The sequence below is a fragment of the Ictidomys tridecemlineatus genome, chromosome 11, assembly GCF_052094955.1.
Source record: "Ictidomys tridecemlineatus isolate mIctTri1 chromosome 11, mIctTri1.hap1, whole genome shotgun sequence".
NCBI classification, from domain to species: domain Eukaryota; kingdom Metazoa; phylum Chordata; class Mammalia; order Rodentia; family Sciuridae; genus Ictidomys; species Ictidomys tridecemlineatus.
In genome coordinates, this window is record NC_135487.1 from 130,675,821 (window position 1) to 130,694,971 (window position 19,151).

The window sequence follows — 19,151 nt, forward strand, 5'->3', positions numbered from 1 at the left end:
GTCACGGATAGAGTTTGGGAAAATATGTACGCGTGTCCGCGCGGGCGGGGGCGGGGAGCAGAGAGAGGCAATGACGCACCAAGGGGAGTCGAAGACCGCTCCAGGAACTCCCACTCCCAACAAACCCAGCCTCCGACTCCGCCGGCTCCAAGGGTCCAGAGACGCGGCGGCGTCCAAGCCCCACGTCTCTTCAACGTTCTGACCCAACTAACTGCACAATCGACGAGGGCTCCACCTGCCTCGCACACCGACTCCTCTCGTTAAGCCCCCAGAGTTTCCTGCCTACCCCCACCTTCCGTATCCACCCCTCCGCCTGGAAGCCTTCCACTCGATCTCTGGGACAGTCACCATGGTGGACAGCTTCCCTCCTCTCGGTTAAGCTCACCCTTTCGCGGCCTCCCTGCCCACTCAGAAACCCCTGAGAGCCAGGCTACGGACCTTCCCGGAACCCCTCGGACCTTCCCGGCTACAGGTGCCCGGCCGAGTCCCGCTCTACCTCCGACCGCACAGCCCGCACCACCACTCCGCCCTCGCCCCGCCTGGCTTACCTGAGGCCGAGTTACTCAAAGGGACCCCGGGATCAAAGGATGAAAATCCGACCGCCGACTGCCCGGAGGAGGCCGACGCCATCTTGGCAGCCCCCTCCCCCTCAGCGGCCTCGCTCCCTTTCAGTCAGGCTCTTCCTCTTCTCGGAATCGAATCTTCCCCACGTCTCTCCACAGAACTCGCGTTTTGCGGACCGCCCTCCCGCCCCCTCTGGGGCCTCTCTCAGACGCGTCCGGCTAGCTCTTGGACCAGTTCAGGGCCGAACCATTCGCCGGCCATGGGGAAAACTCCCGGCTCGCTGTCCCCTCCGCAACTTTAATCGCTCTCCATAGGAGCGATTTTCTGCTCTCACAAGGGAGTAGGCTCAAACCGGCGGCCTGGACCCCGCGTCCGGACCTAACCTCACCCAAAAGGAAAATAAGGCATTTACTTCCAAAAGCAGTCCGAAAGGAGCGAACGCCCCCCCCCCCGCTTCCCTCCTCCCTAGCCGCAGCCTGTTTATCGCCCAACCGCAGGGCTCCAGTCCTAGGTGGCCAAGGGGGTGGGAAGAGGCTGTGCGCCTGCGCCCGACCTGCTGCCTCAGGGTTCCACCCACTGAATGGGAGGGGAAACAAAACCAATCGGAAGGCTGCTGATGGTCACGTGAGGCGGGTTCCTCACACCCTAACAAATCCAGGAGTAGAAGACTGGCGAGCAGGTAGGCGGCGGACCGCCCCTACGGTGGCTCGGTAAGTCAACTTTGAAACGGCTCTTTGAAAGGACTTGGGTTTTGCGTGCTGTAAACTCGGAAAAAAGTCAGCTCGGGCCGTCCCTCTCAAGTTCACAGCCCAGGAAAGAACAGCGGGAGCGCTGGCACCAAGTCAGAGACGTTAAGCCGTCGAATATACTAAACGTCACATGCCACCAAGAACTCTTCCCAGCCCTTTATCGGTTTTACGACCTTGTTTAATATATGTCTTACCTTCGTCAGAAAGACGTTAGAGATAGATCTGTTTTGTTTGCGTCCAACTCAAAGTTGGGCACAGTGTGGGAGTTCAGTAAATATTGGTGAATGAATCAATGAAGACCTGTAAATAGAGAAAAAAAGAAAGAAAAAAGAAAAAAAAAAAAAGCACGGAAGGCGATGAGACCGAATCACAAAGCTTCCCGTGATCCAAAGTCTTTAGCCTCCAACTTTCAATTAGGTATGCCCCAAAGGACATTCGATATGCCAAAATCCCCCCGCTTCTAATCTAGTCTAATTCTAATTGAATTAACGGCACCGCTTTAACAAAAAACCCTGGAGGGTGTGGAACCTGGTGGAGAGCTGAAGACCTGATCACACCAAGCCCCTGGAGAGCAAGGGATGTTTGGTTCACTCTTTTGACCCATGACTTTGAACGGAGTATTGCTCAGCAACTCGTTGTGGAATGAATAAATGAAGAGGAATGGGAAAATCCTCAAGTTTTGTAGCCCCCAATGTCTTTTGGGTCCTCCAAAGGGAACATAGGACAGGAACGTCCAAAGACTATCCTTTACTCATTTACCTCAGCTTCATCGAGATATAAAATACTTGTTTTCTTGCTGCCACCTGCTGGATTATTTGTCTTCTAGGTACTGAAGGTAAACAAACATCAACCGATTGGGATTACTATTCAATAATGTTTAGTACTGAAGTATTTTAAGATGGCCTATACCTATACCCTCCACCCAACTAAACATACAACTAGACAGCTTGGAGCACAGAATTTGACTCACAGGTATGCAGTAAACAAATATCAAACAGAAAAAGTATTTAAGAAAAAAATATATCAATTGAGTAAATTATCCTTGTTTTCAGAAAAGACATGCATTTACTTCCATTTCCTGAGTTACTTTAAGAACCAACTGGTGTGGGATGAGGTATAGTTCAGTTGGTAGAGGACTTACCTGGTATGTGCCAAGTCCTGGGTTCCAAACCCAGCACCAAAAAAAAAACAAAAACACCCCCCACCCCACTCCACTCCCCAAAAAAAACCTCAGTGTAGAGGTAAAGCTGTTTAGAAATAAACCAATAAATTCCTGAATGAACAAAGACAGTTAAACAGGAATCTTATCTCTGAGAGTTGATCTATGAATTTGACTTAAGCTCTCCTGAAGAAGAAATCTCTAATTTATAGCTTCTTAAGAGATCTTTATTCCTACCTTTTTTGCCAGAAGATTACTATTACATCTGCCACCTTGTTATGTCAGTCTGCTTACCTGTTTGACTCCCTCATGAGACTAAACTTTTCAGGTCAAAGACTATATCTTATCCATTTTTATATCTCAAGCATCTAGACTAGTGCCTGGTACAGAGTAAGTGCCTAATAAATGTCTACTAAATGTCCTAATAAATGACTGAATGAACATAAAATCCAAAAGTCAAGTTAGGAATGTTGAAAAAGCAGGTATTTTCCAACTTGTACCCCTCAATCTTGTTTCTGTCCCCCTTCCCACTTTACCCCTGAGTGCCCCATGAGTCATGGAGCCATTCTCCTCTAGTAACATTCCTGGCATAGCAGAACTGGGGTGACGTGATGTGGCAGGGTGTGGAAGCAGAGGCAGAACAGTACATGTTGGCTTGGTGCCCCTAAGGAAATGAAAAAGGGAGTTCACCAATACATACTCTGGGAAGGAAGACAATTTGGTGACCTCAAAACATGTCCGCATATTCAGACTTGAATGCATCTGAGTATACACCCACAGCTTCATTAAATCATCTTTTGGGGGGCTAAGGATACATAGCTCAGTGGTAGAACATTTGACTGTGATGCACAAAGCCCCAGTACCACACACAAAAAAAGTCCTTCAAGTCTTATACCAGTTTATAGAATCAGAATAAAGGGCCTGGGAATTGGCAAGGGCAAGAATAGGAGGATGGGTACCAGACAGGCATGGTAGATAATGCTTGTAATTCCAGCTATTTGAGAGGCTGAGGCAGGAAGACTGCAAATTTGAGGCCAACCTGAGAAATCTGGCAAGACTGCATGGTAGGGGAAGAATGGTCAATTCATTCAAGTAACATAATTTAGTCCCAGGTATATCATATAGCCCATGTACTAAGAGAGTCCCTAGAATACAGATGAAGATAAAGCCACTGCCCTCAAAAAGATCACAGACTAATAAGGTGGATAGATACATAAGTCATTAGAATAAAATGAAATAGGTGCCATCATAGAGGCATACAAGTGCTATGGTTTGACAGGCATATATTCAGAATAAAAAATGAGAACAGAAGTGACACAGTGTCTTGATAAATACCACAGTCTATTTGAGATTGAAACAATTCCAAAATCATGCCTTCCTAGGCGGCATGATTTCCACAGCTATGGAAACTGCCTGGAAAGAGAGGAATGAGTGTTCAGGAAGACTTCACTCTACTATAAAATTAAAATTTTGCCAGACAAAAAGGAAAGGATTTCTAAGAGAAAAACCTCCAGGTCATCATCCAGGAATGACAGAGAATTGGGTGATAGGGAAGTAATGCTTAAATAGGATGATGAGGCAGGAGGTGAGGTTAGAAGGACAGGGAGAGGCTAAATTGTGAAGGATCTTAAATGTCATGCTAATAGTAGTTATCTCCTACGAAACATTTATCATGTCTTTACTAAACACCGTGCTAAAGACTTTACAAGGATTATCTCTTAATCTTCTCAATAATCTTTAAAAGGTAGATATTATTATTAGTCCTGAAATGCAAAAGAACCACAGTAACGCCATTTTGTTCTGACCCTACTCCATTTTATGCTTGCTTAAAATGTTTTCTTTTCAGCCTCCTGACAGCTGTATCTATGTTAACAATACATTAGTATCTTTCCATGGCCCTGACATATAACAAAAATAACTATGAAATGTATAATCAAAACAATTCTCCAGCTGGGGTTGTGGCTCAGGGGTAGAGCGCTCACCTCGCACTCGCAAGACCCTGGGTTCGATCCTCAGCACCACATAAAAATAAATAAGTGAAATAAAGGTATTGTGTCCAACTACAACTAAAAAATAAATATTAAAAAATATTGTGGTTTTTCCCTTTATAAACTCTATGCTTCCAAAATTCAAGTGCTGCGAGTTCTAGAGGGGATACCTGTTCCCAGTCGCTTACCTGACTTTCTGATTTAAAGGACTTTTTTTCCCCTTTTCAGTTTGGCTCGATAAGTGTGGTGGTCTGTTAATTCTCACACAGTAACAGTCTCATTTTGTAGATGAGAAAACATATTCAGAGAAGTAAAGCTATTTGTACAGTCACATAGGTAGAAAACCTTCCAGCTCAGACGCAAACAGGTCTGTCTAGTTCTAAGACTGTGTACTGAACCATAATACTGTGCTTTCTGCTTATCCTGTAGATGATGGGGAGACATTAAAATTTTTCAAAAAGAGGAGTGACAAAGTCTGAGTTTTTAAAAAGATTCCAACTGGCAAAATGAACAATGGGCTGCAGCAGAGGAAGACCGACCTCTTAAAATCAAAAATAAAATTTAAAAAAAGAGGGGGGCGCGCTGGAGGTTTCAATCCCCGGTACAAAAACAACAACAACAAACTAGACGTGGGGTAGCGAGGGTCCAGGTGTCACTAAGCAAGCCAGATCAGAAGGCTTGGAAGCTCTTCGCTAGAGTGGGTGGAGCTGATGAGTAAAAATGATTTAGAGGCGGGGCTGGGGGGGAGGGGTGCACTCGACGCTCTGCTGCATCTGCCTGCAGACGCCCGACTTCCGTCGTGGGCGGCCGCCCACAGGTAGTGGTGTCGAGCGCCGAGCTCCAGGAACCAAGCTGGGTGAGCGGGCCCTTGTGGCCGCGCAGCCTCGCTAGGAGACATGAGTTTGGCTGGGGGCCGGGCCCCCCGGAAGACCGCTGGGAACAGGCTTTCTGGGCTTCTGGAGGCAGAGGAAGAAGATGAGTTCTACCAGACGACTTACGGAGGTTTCACTGAGGCAAGAGCCGGGCCTAGGAACTGGGAAGGGAGGAAGCTAAGGGACCCCGGACAAAGGAGGAGGGGGCGGGGAACCGAGAGGACCCCTGAGAGCTGGTGGAAACGCGGGTGCGGGGCGGGGTAAAGGAGGCCTCGAAAGGCCAGCCCTCGACGCGGGGCTGGGTCCGGGATGGAGGAGGCCTCCGCCGGCGTCCCGCGGGCGCACTGGGACGTCCAGGACCGCCAGGCGCGTCGAGGTTAGGCCCCTAGTGTGCGCTGCCCGACGGCTCACTGAGGACCGGGAGGGACCCCGGAGAGGGGCCGGCTCGATAACCCGTCTTCAGCTTTCAAGTCTCTATGGAAATGTTTTCTTGGATGACCCTTCCTTACCCATCCTGAAAGAGTCCCTCTTTATTTGAAACTTGATTTGGTTTGCTTACTTGTTTTTGCTTTTCCGTTAGATTGTAAACTTTATAAAGTTAGATTTGTTCCCCGTTATACATAGAGTGCCTCGATCAGTGTCTGGACTAGGCTGACACTTGTTAAATATTTATTGACCAAATATTTCTAATCATTAAATATGTGTCAAGCATCTAGAGCGTGCCATAGGATGTCTTAGGCTCTAGGGAGACAGTATTAAACAATTCAACCGGCCCAAGCACAATGGCACACAGACTTGGAAGACTGAGGCAGGAGGATCTCAAGTTTGAGACCAACCTCTGCAATTTAGCGAGACCCTTCTCAAAATAAAAAGGGCTAAAGAGCCAGGCGGTGGGGCTGAAGCAGGAGGATCACAAGTTCAAAACTAACTTCAACGGTTTAGCGAGGCCCTAAGCAAGTCAGGAAGACCCCTCTCTAAATAAAATATATAAAAAGGGGTCTGGGATTGTAGCTCAGTGGTAGAGCGAATCCAGAGCACTTGTGAGGCACTGGGTTCTATCCTTAGCACCACATAAAATTAAATAAATAAAAGGTATTGTGTCCATATTCAGCTAAAAATATATGTTTTTTAAAAGGGGCTGGGGATGTGGCTCAATGGATAAGCACCCATGAGTTTAATCCCTGATACCAAAAAATAAAGTGGGAAGGGCTGCTAGGAATAGCTCAAGGGTAGAGTACCCCTGAGTTCATTCCCAAATACATACACAGTCACATACATACATAAATAAACACTGCCCTGGGGTTGGGAGTATGCCTTGGTGGTAGAGCACTTGCCAATTACGGTGTAGTGGTGGCACATGCCTATAATCCCAAGAGGCTGAGGCAGGGGGATCACAAGTTGAAGGCTACCTTCAGCAATTTAGCCAGGTCCTAAGCAACTTAGTTAGACTCTGTCTAAAAATAAAAAGGTAAAAAGGATTGGGAATGTAGCTCAATGTTAAAATGCCCCCACCAAAAAAAAAAGAGCACTTTCCTAGCATGCCAGAAACCCTGGTGATCTGTTAAATATCGCAGACCCCAGTGGGGGAACTGACTAGCTTCACAGCCAATTAAAATACCACTAGATAAGGACTGAAACGAGGTAAGCATAGGATGCTGTAATAACTTGTAGGTGCCAGGGTCTTGGTGGGGATAGGCATCCCCAAGGAGATGACGTTTCAGCTGAAAACAGTCTAGAAGTAGGCCTTGGCTGGATAAGAAGTGTGGGAGTGGGGGCAGTGGGGTTGTCCACAGAAAGAAGTGGGGTAGAATGTATAAAGGTATGGAGATCCTGGTAAGTTCTACTTTCATTTTCCAGGAGAATAGCAATTAGTAAGGCTAAAGGGTAGAATAGTAATTAATAAGGCCTGGGTCAGATTATGTAGGGCCTTGTGAGCTGTGTTAAGGAGTTTGCTCTTTATTTGGAGGACTGAGAAGAGTCATTAAAGTTCTATAAATGCACACCTGTAATCTAAGTGGCTCTGAAGACTGAGGCAGGAGAATCACAAGTTCAAAGACAGCCTTAGAGCCAGGCACAGTGGCACACTCCTGTAATCCCAGCAGTTTGGGAGGCTGAGGCAGGAGGATCTTGAGTTCAAAGCCAGTCTCAGCAAAACCAAGGTACTAAGCAACTCAGACTCTGTCTCTAAATAAAGTACACAATAGGGCTGGGCATGTGGCTCAATGGTCAGGTGCCCCTGATTTCAATCCTGATACCAAAAAAAAAAAAAAAAAAAAAAGCCAGCCTTAGCAATTTAGTGAGGCCCTGTCTCAATAAGGGCTGGGGGTGCTGAGGTTGTAGCTCAGTGGTAGAGTGCCTGCCTAGTGTGTGTGAGGCACTGGGATCAATCCTCAGTACCACATAAGAGTAAAGTTATTGTGTCTACAACTAAAAATTTTTAAAAATTAGAAAAAAAAAAGGACTGGGGATGTGGCTCAGTGGTAAAGCACTTTGAGTTCCCCAATCCTGGGAGTGAGGAATGATTATGTAATGAGGAAAATAATCTTAAGGGGGCAGTGAAAGTAGAGAAACCATGGAAATATTGGGCGTAATTATGCAAGCCTATAATCTGAGCGACCAGACAATTCTAAGTTCAAGGCCAGCCTCAACAAGGCGCTGAGCAATTTAGTGAGATTCTGTCTCAAAAATAAAAGGGCTTAATATATGGCTCTTGATTAAGTGCCCCTGGGTTCATTCCCCGGTACAGAAACCATGGGACAGGGGCAGAGGGTATAGCTTTCGTAAAGCACTTTCCTAGCATGTCTGAGACCCTGAGTTGGATCCCCAGCACCAGAGAGGGGAAAATGTTACATGGACAGTAGTGTTCAAGAGAAATTAAGAAAATAGAATCCCCAGGACTTAGTAACTGGGAGTCATTACTGATACAGCACTAATCAAATAGTTTAAAATAGAACATTCTCATCTCTCCTCCAAGGCCTGTTTTCCTATTCCTGTCGTTTTACGAGTCGTTATTTAATATGTACCCTTTAAGCTTCCAAAAAGGATTTAAGGAGGCTTATAATATAAACAAAAAGTAAGAACAGCAAAAATAGAGACAGGTCAGAAGTAATTGTACCAGGAGCCTATGCTAAAATGGTAATAGCAATTGATATTAAATTTAGCTGTGAGCTTCCTGGCAGCCAAAGTCTGAATTTCTTTTTTTAGTAAGAAAGAGGCATACAAGTACTTCAAGAAAGACAAACCTTATTCAGCATGAAGGAGAATTTATCATTGCGTCCTTATATAAGATATATATAAAGTAATGGGGTTGGTAGATGATATAAAAACACTACCTTAACTAGCCATGTCTGTTAAAGACTCTTGATAAATGCTAAATGAATGGTAGTAAATCCATAATTTAGTGAAAACATTTCTAATGGGAAGTTGAGCTACCCTGTGGTGATATGGCTTAATACTAGATTAAGAGCTGATGGGATGAATGTGTTCCTAGGTTGTCTTTCACAAACATCGGTTTGGAGGAAATGATGGTCATCAGTGCAGGATTGAACTCTGGCTGGTGTGGAGTGTCAACCATCTGTGTTATGTGCTTGCTTTGCAACCTGTGTATCAAGATTAGAACAGTCTGCATCATTGATTGAAGGGAGATCCACATGTTTGAGTGGTTTCAACCCAGTCGACCCCCCCACTTTATTTCTTTTGTACTGGGGTTGAACCCAGGGCCATTTAATCACTGAGCCACATCCCCAGCCCTTTTAAATTTTTTTTTCATTTTGAGACAGGAACTTCCCAAATTGCTGAGGCTGGCCTTGAACTTGCAGTCCTCCTGCTTCAGTGCCTGAGTCACTGGGATTACAGGAATAATACATATTTTTTACAGGTGTGTGCCACTGCACTTGTCCCAGTTGACTCTCCTTAAGTGACTTTCCCCCACTTTCTTTCCAGAGTGACTACCATTCTAGCCTTAACCTGTATCACCTCAGGCCTAGGCTATACTTCAGATTTTCTAGCTTTTCCAGCACATTTAACTAACCCTCAGAGCTTTCTGGAACATCCCTTATTCACGCCCCTAAATCTTCAGTGGCTTCGCATTATTGATAGTAATACCCCAAAATTTTTCCATCCCAATACACCTAAGGAATAATACATTTTTTTTTTCAGAAAATTTAGTTGATCTCAACAATGATTATCAGTACTGCTATAGGTAAGGAGAGGGAGAGGATTAGAAGTCAGTAAGCTGCAGGTTTAAATCATAGTTATTAGCTTGACATTTAATTTTCTCCATAGACCTAATTTGAAATTTTATAGGGCAATCACTGTTGGAAGGAGGTTATGCTAGAGCCAAAGCAACCAGCTAAGGTTTCTTGCCAGAGATAAACCTGGTTTACTTAGGTCTAAATCCTTATTCTGCCAGGCACAGTGGCACGTGCCTATAATCCCAGCAGCTTGGGGAGGGTACTGCAACAGAATTTTGAGTTCTAGGTCGGCCTCAGCAATTTAGCAAGGCCCCAAGCAATTCAGTGAGAGAGACCCTGTCTCTAAATAAAATACAAAAAAGAGCTGGGGATGTGGCTCAGGGCGTAAGCACCTCTGGGTTCAATCCCTGGTACCCATCCCCACCAAAAAAAAATATTTATTCTGTAAGCACTCTATGTACATTCCTGCTTCTGAACCTTTTTCCGTCTTTCCAAATGCCTGGGAGTCCCTCTTCCCTCTTGGCTGTCTAAATACTGTTTTAAACTATGACTCAAGTTCTTTTCATCCTTTATAGTCTAAATCAAGGTTCAGGGGCAGGGGATGTGACCTAGTGGTAGGGTGCTTGCCGGGCATGTGCAAAACCTTGGGTTCAATTCCCAACATCCACAAAAAATAAAATAAAATCATGGGTCAGTAAACTACAAGTTTTATTCCAACTGACCCATTCCCTATCTGACCCATTCTGGCCCTTTACAGAAAAAGTGTTTTGATCTCTAGTTTAAAGGATTGAAGTCTAAAGGTTAGATTTGGACCACCAGTCTTCTTTGATCTATAACATTGTATTGCCATTTGGAATTTTATGTTGCTTTGTATTAAAATGTTTTTATTGGGAGGGGCCAAAATTTGAGTAACTGAGAAGCCACACAGTGACAGAGACCCCCACCCAAATAAAAATCCTGAACACAAAACCTGGGTGAGCCCCTTTGTTTGGCAGTATTAGGTACAAGTTATTATACATTGTTACTGGCAGAATTAGTGGAAGAGGAAAATTGGCCTCTGCTCTATGCATCTTTTATCTTTGCTGGTTTTAATCCATATCCTTTCACTATAATAACTTAGTGTAATCAAAAAATATTTTTTTTATGACGATGTCTCCTGTACTTCACTAGTCTATGGGACTATTTTTTGGGAGGAAGAGAGGTACCAGGGATTGAACCCAGGGGCATTTAACCACTGAGCCATAACCCCAGCCCCTTCTTTTTTTTATTTTGAGACGGGTCTCGCTAAGTTACTTAGGGCCTCGCTAAATTGCTAAGGCTGGCTTTGAACTCATGATTTTCCTGCCTTGGCCTCCCAAGCCACTGGGATTATAGCCGCGTGCCACTGTGCTCAGCTAGACTATTAGACTCTTGTAGGTAGAGACCAAACCATATATATATATATTTTTTTAGTCATAAATGGCAGAATGCCTTTATTTTATTTGTTTATTTTTTTATGTGGTGCTGAGGATCGAACCCAGTGCCTCTCACATGCTAAGTAAACACTCTATCACTGAGCTGCAGCCCCAGCCCAAGAAATTCTGTTCTTTTTTTTTTTTAATTCATTTTTTAGTTTTAGATGAACACAATGTCTTTATTTTGTTTTTATATAGTGCTAAGAACCTAACCCAGTGCCTCACGCATGCTAGGTGAGCACACTATCACTTGAACCACATCCCCAACCCCAGAAATTCTCTTTTATGAAGGGATATTAATAAGTCTATTGCCAGCCACTCTCATTGTGTTCTCAGGAATCTGGAGATGATGAGTATCAAGGAGACCAGTCAGACACAGAGGATGAGGTGGACTCTGACTTTGATATTGATGAAGGGGATGAACCATCCAGTGATGGAGAAACAGAAGAGCCAAGAAGGAAGCGCCGAGTAGTCACTAAAGCCTATAAGGTACAGGAGGAATCTTGAGTTTTTTGGACCTTCTTAATCCCTCTTCTCTCCATCATTGGGTCCCAGTGCTCCCCACACTGGTCCCATTTTCTACAATGCTAGTTTGTCTGTTAAGATCTTCATCTTTCTCCTTATCTCTTCTGTTCTCCGGTATCTAATTGTAATCTGTGTCCAGGAGCCTCTAAAGAGCTTGAGACCTCGAAAGGTTAGCACCCCAGCTGGTAGCTCTCAGAAGGCCCGAGAAGAGAAGGCACTGCTGCCACTTGAACTACAGGATGATGGCTCTGACAGTGAGTATGGAAATTTGGATCAATAGACAAAATTAGAATGTGATGATGAATTATTTTATCAGTGTTAAGTTTACTGAAGTTGATAAGCATTCTGTCATGTAAGAAAAATCTTTTTTTTTTTTTTTAGGAAATACACACTATTTTTAGGAATAAAGGCCATGATATGTACAGCTTAATTTCAGATCATTTAGAGAAAACACACACAGAGAATGAAATTAGAATAAAACGGGGCAAAATACTAACAATAGGTGATGTAAATTAAGGGGATACATGGGTGCTGTTTGTACAGTTCTTACAATTTTTTTGTAAGTTTGAAATTATATCCAAGTAAAAAAATTAAAAATATATAAATAAACAAAGAAGGTAGACGTGACTTCAAAAGATTTCTTCCCATCTGACTTTTTCCAGGTCGGAAGTCCATGCGCCAATCTACAGCTGAACATACTCGACAAACATTTCTTCGGGTACAGGAAAGACAGGGCCAGTCCCGGCGGCGTAAGGGGCCCCACTGTGAGAGACCACTGACCCAAGAAGAGCTGCTCAGAGAGGCCAAGATCACAGAAGAGCTCAACTTACGTTCATTGGGTCAGTCTGTAGTTTCAGGGAAAATAGGTAGAGATAGGCTGAGGAACATAAGAAAAACTTTTGAGACCTGGAGGACCAGAGAATGGTAGAGAGACAGATTTGGGACAAAGGAATCAGAAGACATAAATAAGGATAGGTATTTAAGAGCAAGGGAAAATGCAGTTATGTGGGCTCTAAAGAATAAGCTACATTTAGGTATTTTTATAAAAAATAAAAATTATATAGAATTAAATTCTAGTTCTAGGGATTGGGAATATAGGTCACTGGTAAAACATTTGCCTAGCATGCTAGAGCTCCTGGATTTGATCTCATGAACCATACCAAATAGTTCCACTATTCACTTGTGTTAAGATTGCAGGAAGGGGCTGGGGATGTGGCTCAAGCGGTAGCGCGCTCGCCTAGCATGCGTGCGGCCCGGGTTCGATCCCCAGCAGCACCACATACCAACAATGATGTTGTGTCCGCCGAGAATTAAGAAAAAATAAATAAATGTTAAAATTCTCTCTCTCTCTCTCTGTGCCCCCCTCTCTCTCACTCTCTCTTTAAAAAAAAAAAAAAAAAAAAAAAAGATTGCAGGAAAATTACTTCTTTATCTTATTTGCTTTTATTTATTTAATTATTTATTTTAAGGAGTACTAGAGGGCTGGGGTTATGGCTCAGTGGCAGAGCACTTGCCTTGTACATGTGAGCCACTTGGTTCAATCCTCAGTGCCAAATAAAAATAAACAAACAAAACTATTGTGTCCATGTATAACAACAACAACAACAACAAAAAAAACAAGTAGTACTGGAGATTGAACCCAGAGGCACTCTACCACTGAGCTATATCCCTGGCCCTTCTTTTTTTCAACTTTGAGACAGTTGCCCAGATTGGCCTTGAACTTGTGACTGTCCTGCCTTAAGCTTCCCAAGTAGCTGGAGTAACAGGTATGCACCACCACACCAGCCACCATCTTGCTTGTTATCTTTGTTCACAAAATGGGATAATAATAATCATGAGAATTGAAAATCAGGGTTAGTAATTTCATGAGATAAATTGCTTTACTGTACATATTCTTTTTTTTTTTTTTTTTTGTAATATTTATTTTTTAGTTCTCGGCGGACACAACATCTTTGTTGGTATGTGGTGCTGAGGATCGAACCCGGGTCGCACGCATACCAGGCGAGCGCGCTACCGCTTAAGCCACATCCCCAGCCCCCACTGTACATATTCTTAAAAATATCTTCAGTTGATATGGGGGGTAGGGTGCTAGACCACTGAGCTACATCCCCTTTTTATTTTTTATTTGAGACAGTCTAAACTGCTCAGGCTGGTCTTGAACTTGTAGTCTTCCTGCCTCAACCTGCCAAGTAGATAGGACTACAGGAGTACCCAGCTACTGTACCCAGTCTAAAATTATGAATTTCTTTTGCAAAATAGTCTCAAATCATGAGAGGTAAATGAGAGATAGAGCAAACAGCAGATTCTTACCTCCCGTCGTATGTTTTTTTGAGATATACTTTTATTGAGTGAAAACGCAAGTAGAATCACCTTAAGTATTTATTTTTCTTCCTGAATCTCTTCCTTATGGTGTTTTGTTGTTGTTGTTGTTGTTGTTTGGGGGGATTTTTTGTTTTGTTTTATTGTTTCAATGCTGTGGATCAAACTCAGGGCCTCACACATACTAGGGAAGTGCCCTATCACTGATTGCATCCCCAGCTCTTTCTCTGTTTTTTGACCAAGGATATATATAGTTGATCAAAAATAAGTCAAATATAATTCTGCTGTAGATTGGAAGATTATTTACCCTAACTACTTTGTTCCGAAGCCATGCTAGTTTAACAATAGTTATGAAATTTAGACAACTTGACTCCAAAAGAACACAATGATTGAGAAAAGATTTTGTTCAGCCCTAACATCTTCAGAATGTATTTTCATGGATCTTTTCCCTTCCCTATGGTACTGGGATGGAACCCAGGGACACTCTACCATTCAGCTACATTCATATTCCCAGGCCTTTCTATTTTTTGAGACTGTCCTGCTGAGTTGCCCAAGCTGGCCTCAAAATTGGGATACTCCTGCCTCTGCTTCCCAAGTAGCTGGGAGTACAGTCATGTACCACCATGCCCAGCTTCATAACTTTTTAAAAATTTTCCATTCTAAACTGCATGCTGTGGCACATACTTGTAATCCCAGCTACCTGAGAGGCTAATTAAGGAGGATCCAAAGTTTTTTTTTTTTTTAACCTTTGTTTATTAATTAATTTAAGGGAGAGAGAGAGAATTTTATTTTATTTTATTTATTTTTATTGGTTGGAGAGAGAGAATTTTAATATTTATTTTTTAGTTTTCGGCGGACACAACATCTTTGTTTGTATGTGGTGCTAAGGATCGAACCCGGGCTGCACGCATGCCAGGCGAGCGCACTACCGCGTAAGCCACATCCCCAGCCCAGGATCCCGAGTTTGAGGCCAACCTCAAACCAACAAAGCATAGCTTGTCTTTAAAAAAAAAAGCTAGAGATGTGGCTCAGTGGTAGAGGCCCCTGGGTTCAATCCCTAGTACCACACACATCCAAAAGAATAATAAATAACAATAATGATAAATAGTAATTATATTGGCTTTAAAATAGGATATATAATTATAAACATATATGATAATAGTCCAGTACTTTTAAAACAGTAGCTGCCCTCAAAACATCTAATGATTGAGAAGTATCATCAACCATGAGTGATATCAAGACTCCAGGCTTTGAAATCACCAGGATAACCTAAGATGATAGGAGTTGGAGTGGAGAAGAGTGGAAACTCCTGCCGAAGTCCTTCATAAGAGAATGACTTTGACTTAGAGAAATTATTGTAGACTTTGGACTGGTCTCAGAAGAGAAGGGGGTCTGTAGGTAGGTGGAAGAAAAGTGATCTAAACCCTGCATCTGCATTGTAGAGCTCAGTAGGATACAGGTGTGTCCTATGTGGGACATGAGAGAATGAGCAGCCTCCACCAGAAGGCTGCAGGGAGAGCAGTGGCCTCAGTGGATGACCATGTTTCCAGTAAAGCAAGTTGTGTAAGGAATGCTGAGTGAGGATACGGGTGAGTTGGCTGATGATAGAGCAGGAGGTCCACAGAACTGAGGGATGCCTTGTAAAGAAGGCAAGGGATTGAAAGTTTGGGTCAAAGTAGAAGAAGCAATATTACCAGAGTTCAAGTAAAAGAGAATTTCAGTCACTGAAGAGGTTTCCAGAGCACTCCTCTCATGGTCAGACGTTAGAGAATTCTGTACACAGTACCCACATACAAGAAGGACACAGAAATGTGGAGTTCATTCAGAAGAGAGGGAACAGGAGTATTTTTATTTATTCATTAACAAATACTTTTGAGTACCTGTAATGTGTGGAATGCTGCCTGATGCTGATGACATGTAGGTAATGTGGGTCACACTCACTGCCCATAAGGAGGAGACATGTACCAACTGTGAATTACCATAGAGCAGGGTCATGGGGTCCAGGTAGGTGACACAAAGTACAGCTAGTGCAAGGACTGAGGGGGCTTGGGGAGGAATGCGTGAAGGGAGGAATAGTCTGCCTGATTGCTTCCCAGTGAGAACTTGAACTCAAGGTTGCCAGGTTGCCTGCCTTTCTTTTTCTTTTTTACCAGAGATTGAAGCCAGGACACCACCACTGAGCCACATCCCCCACCCCTTATATTTTGAGACAAGGTCTCAGTAAGATGTTGAGGATCTTGATAAATTGCTGAGACTGGCCTCAAACTTGTAATCCTGTCTCAGCCTCCTGAGTAGCTGGAGTTTCAGGCATGCATCACTACACTATGCTTCCCCCCCACCCTTTTTGTGTATGTGTTTGTTTCTTTGTTTTGTTTTTTCAATACCAGAATTGAACCCAGGGGCTTTTAACCACTGAGTCACATTCCCAGCTCCACCCTTTTTTAAAATTTTACCATATTGAGACAAGGGTCTTGCTGAGTTGCTTAGGGCCTTGCTAAGTTATGGAAGCTAGCTTTGAACTTGCGATCCTCTTGCCTCAGCTTCCCAAGTTGCTGAAATTACAGGCATGAACCATTGCAGCTGGCTTCCTTGTTTTTTTAAAAAAGGAACCAGAGGGCTGGGGATGTGGCTCAAGCAGTAGCATGCGTGTGGCCCGTGTTTGATCCTCAGCACCACATACAAACAAAGATGTTGTGTCCACCGAAAACTAAAATAAATATTAAAAAAAAAATTCTCTAAAGAAAATAAATAAATAAATAAAAATTTAAAAGGAACCAGAAATCTATATTTAAATATCATTTCCCAATTTCTGAATGTCAACAGTTCCAATTTTTGTTTTGTTTTTTTTAGTTGTAGATGGACACAATAACTTTATTTTATTTACTTATGTGTTGCTAAGGATCAAAACCAGTGCCTCATGAGTGCTAGGCAAGTGTTCTACCACTGAGCCACATCCCCAGTACTGATTGAACCCAGGGGTACTCCACCACTGAGCTACACACCAGCCCTATTTATTTATTTTTGGTATAGGGATTGAATCTAGCAGTGCTTTACCACTAAACTATATCTAAGCCCTTTTTATTTTATTTTGAGGCAGGATCTTGTTAAGTTGCTGAGGCTGGCCTCAAACTTGTGATTCTCCTACCTCAGCCTCCAAAGTCATCGGGATTACAGGTGTGGGCCACTACATTCAGCCATTTTATACTTTGAGAGTGTCTCAGTGAATTACTAAAGCTGGCCTTGAACATTCAATCCCCTGCTTCAGGCTCCTGAGTTGCTAGGATTATAGGTGTACACCACCTTGCCTACCTAGTTCCAGTTTTTCTTTAAAACACTGCAGATCAGATGGGCACAGTGGCACATGCCTGTAATCCGAGTGTCTAGGGAAGCTGAGGCAGGAGGATCTAGAGTTAAAAGCCAGCCTCAGCAATGGTGAGGTGCCAAGCAACTCAGTGAGATAGGGCTGAGGATGTGACTCAGTGGTTGAGAGTGCCCATGTGTTTAATCCTCAGTATCAAACACTTAATGGTCTGCCAGCTTGCAGCCTCTGCCAAAGTCTGTAATAGGTACAGTAATAGAAGAGTGTACCAGGGGTGCAGTGACACACACCTATAATTCCATTGACTAGGAGGCTGAGACAAGAGGATTATATGTTCAAGGTCAGCCTTGACAACTTAGCGAAACCGTCTCAAAAAAAAGCTGCAGGGATTGAGGATGTAGCTCCATGGTAGAAGGTTCTTGGGTTCAACCCCTAATATCACAAAAATAATTAAATACAAAAGAATGTACTAGATACAGGGGAATTGAGGTAATGAATCAAAACTGTGGTATGAGGAGTGGTTGAGTGGAGTGGGTATTATGATTAGCCTGGGGAAGAAAGAGTGTAATCCATTTCTTGGCCAGGAGCAGCGTAGTTGACAGCGTATTCATAGAGGAGAGTCCAGCACCCAGGAAAAGGAACCGGCGCCTTGTCACAGAGTCCCTTTCAGCTTGAGGTTCTTCAGTGCTGAGTGCTTGAGAACTCAAGTTACTTGAGAAAGGAGGAGTAGGGAGGATGTGAAGAGGGGTAAGAAGAAAACTCCTGAAGTGGGAGGTGTTAGGGAGCCGTATGAGTGGCCAGGTCAGTGGCCAGAGAGATAATTGAGAGATTATGGAACCGAATTGAGTGTGGGAAAGGGAAGAGTGACCATCTTTTCATTTCTGCCGGTGACACTGAAGAGACATATGAGCGACTGGAGGCTGACAAAAAGAAACAGGTTCACAAGAAACGGAAGTGCCCTGGGCCTATAATCACCTATCATTCGATGACGGTGCCACTCATCGGGGAGCTGGGCCCCAAGGAGGAGAATGTGGATGTCGAAGGGTAAGTGGGCCAGCCTGCTGAGCTCGCCGCTTTCCTCACAGCCTCCCTGACTTGCACCTTTCAGAATCTGCCCTTCCTTCAGCTCCTTTCTTTCAGCCTCTCTTTTCTCTTTCCTGTCTTTCTTTTTAGCCTCGCATTTCTTCCCATCTACCATCATCTAGGAGGTTCTCTCAGGATGCCCACCACTCCCATTTTTCCTCTTTCCTCATCTGATTTCTTCCCTTCTGACTCTATTTCCCCTCAGCTCTTGTGTTTTCTCCCTGTCTTTTGTCCTCAGACTTGATCCTGCTCCCTCGGCCTCCTCATTGGCTCCCCATGCTGGGACTGGACCTGTCATCCCACCTGCTCGCTGCTCGCGTACCTTCATCACATTTAGTGATGATGCGACATTTGAGGAATGGTTCCCCCAAGGTCGGCCCCCAAAGATCCCTGTTCGGGAGGTCTGCCCAGTGACCCATCGTCCAGCTCTGTACCGGGACCCTGTTACAGACATCCCCTATGCCACTGCTCGAGCCTTCAAGATCATCCGTGAGGCCTACAAGAAGTACATCACTGCCCATGGACTGCCTCCTACTGCCTCAGCCCTGGGCCCTGGCCCCCCACCTCCTGAGCCCCTCCCTGGCTCTGGGCCCCGAGCCTTGCGCCAGAAAATTGTCATCAAATGAAGAGATGTCTAGTCCTTAGAAAACTCTTTCCTGCCTGAAAATGGGGCTCTTGATCTTCCCTCTCTGTCTACTTCTGCCCTTAATATCTCTGATTGCCCATTCTTCTTCTATATGTCTTTCCCCATCTTTCCCCCAATTCTTTGTTCATTTTGTTGTGGTTTTTTTTAATCTAATAAAATAGAAAGATCCTTCTAGTTTGGTGTCTATTCTACAATTGGGACAAGAAGTATTTGTGAATGTCTGAGTCTATTTGGGTCTCTGTGTTTGTTTGATAACATTTATTATGTGCTGTCCTTTGTA

The 19,151-nt window shown here is 43.9% G+C and overlaps 2 protein-coding genes across 3 annotated transcripts in view; one reads left to right on the forward strand and one right to left on the reverse strand.

Moving 5' to 3' along the window:
- Positions 1 to 1,062, reverse strand: part of Pip5k1a (phosphatidylinositol-4-phosphate 5-kinase type 1 alpha) — a 49,106-nt gene extending 48,044 nt beyond the window's left edge. The window contains exon 1 of one of the 2 annotated variants that reach the window (XM_013361178.4): positions 549 to 1,062. In XM_013361178.4, coding sequence (XP_013216632.1) covers positions 549 to 630 — 82 coding nt within the window. In that variant the 5' untranslated portion in view covers positions 631 to 1,062. The remainder of the gene's footprint in view (positions 1 to 548) is intronic. The other variant, XM_005331206.5, reaches the window with a different exon arrangement.
- Positions 1,063 to 5,267: 4,205 nt separating this feature from the next.
- On the forward strand, positions 5,268 to 19,045 carry Vps72 (vacuolar protein sorting 72 homolog). Its single transcript, XM_005331205.4, has 6 exons — positions 5,268 to 5,473; positions 11,316 to 11,468; positions 11,644 to 11,758; positions 12,167 to 12,343; positions 18,042 to 18,186; positions 18,464 to 19,045. The coding sequence occupies exons 1-6, from the start codon at positions 5,357 to 5,359 to the stop codon at positions 18,849 to 18,851; spliced, it is 1,095 nt and encodes a 364-aa protein (XP_005331262.1). The 5' UTR covers positions 5,268 to 5,356; the 3' UTR covers positions 18,852 to 19,045.
- The last annotated feature ends 106 nt before the right edge of the window (positions 19,046 to 19,151 follow it).

Bases quoted from the DNA above. Each gene is read 5' to 3' on its own strand.
- Vps72 (XM_005331205.4), top strand. From the start codon at position 5,357: ATGAGTTTGGCTGGGGGCCGGGCCCCCCGGAAGACCGCTGGGAACAGG. The intron at 11,469-11,643 runs GTACAGGAGGAA...ATCTGTGTCCAG, and splicing joins TAGTCACTAAAGCCTATAAG to GAGCCTCTAAAGAGCTTGAG. The intron at 18,187-18,463 runs GTAAGTGGGCCA...TTTTGTCCTCAG, and splicing joins GAGAATGTGGATGTCGAAGG to ACTTGATCCTGCTCCCTCGG.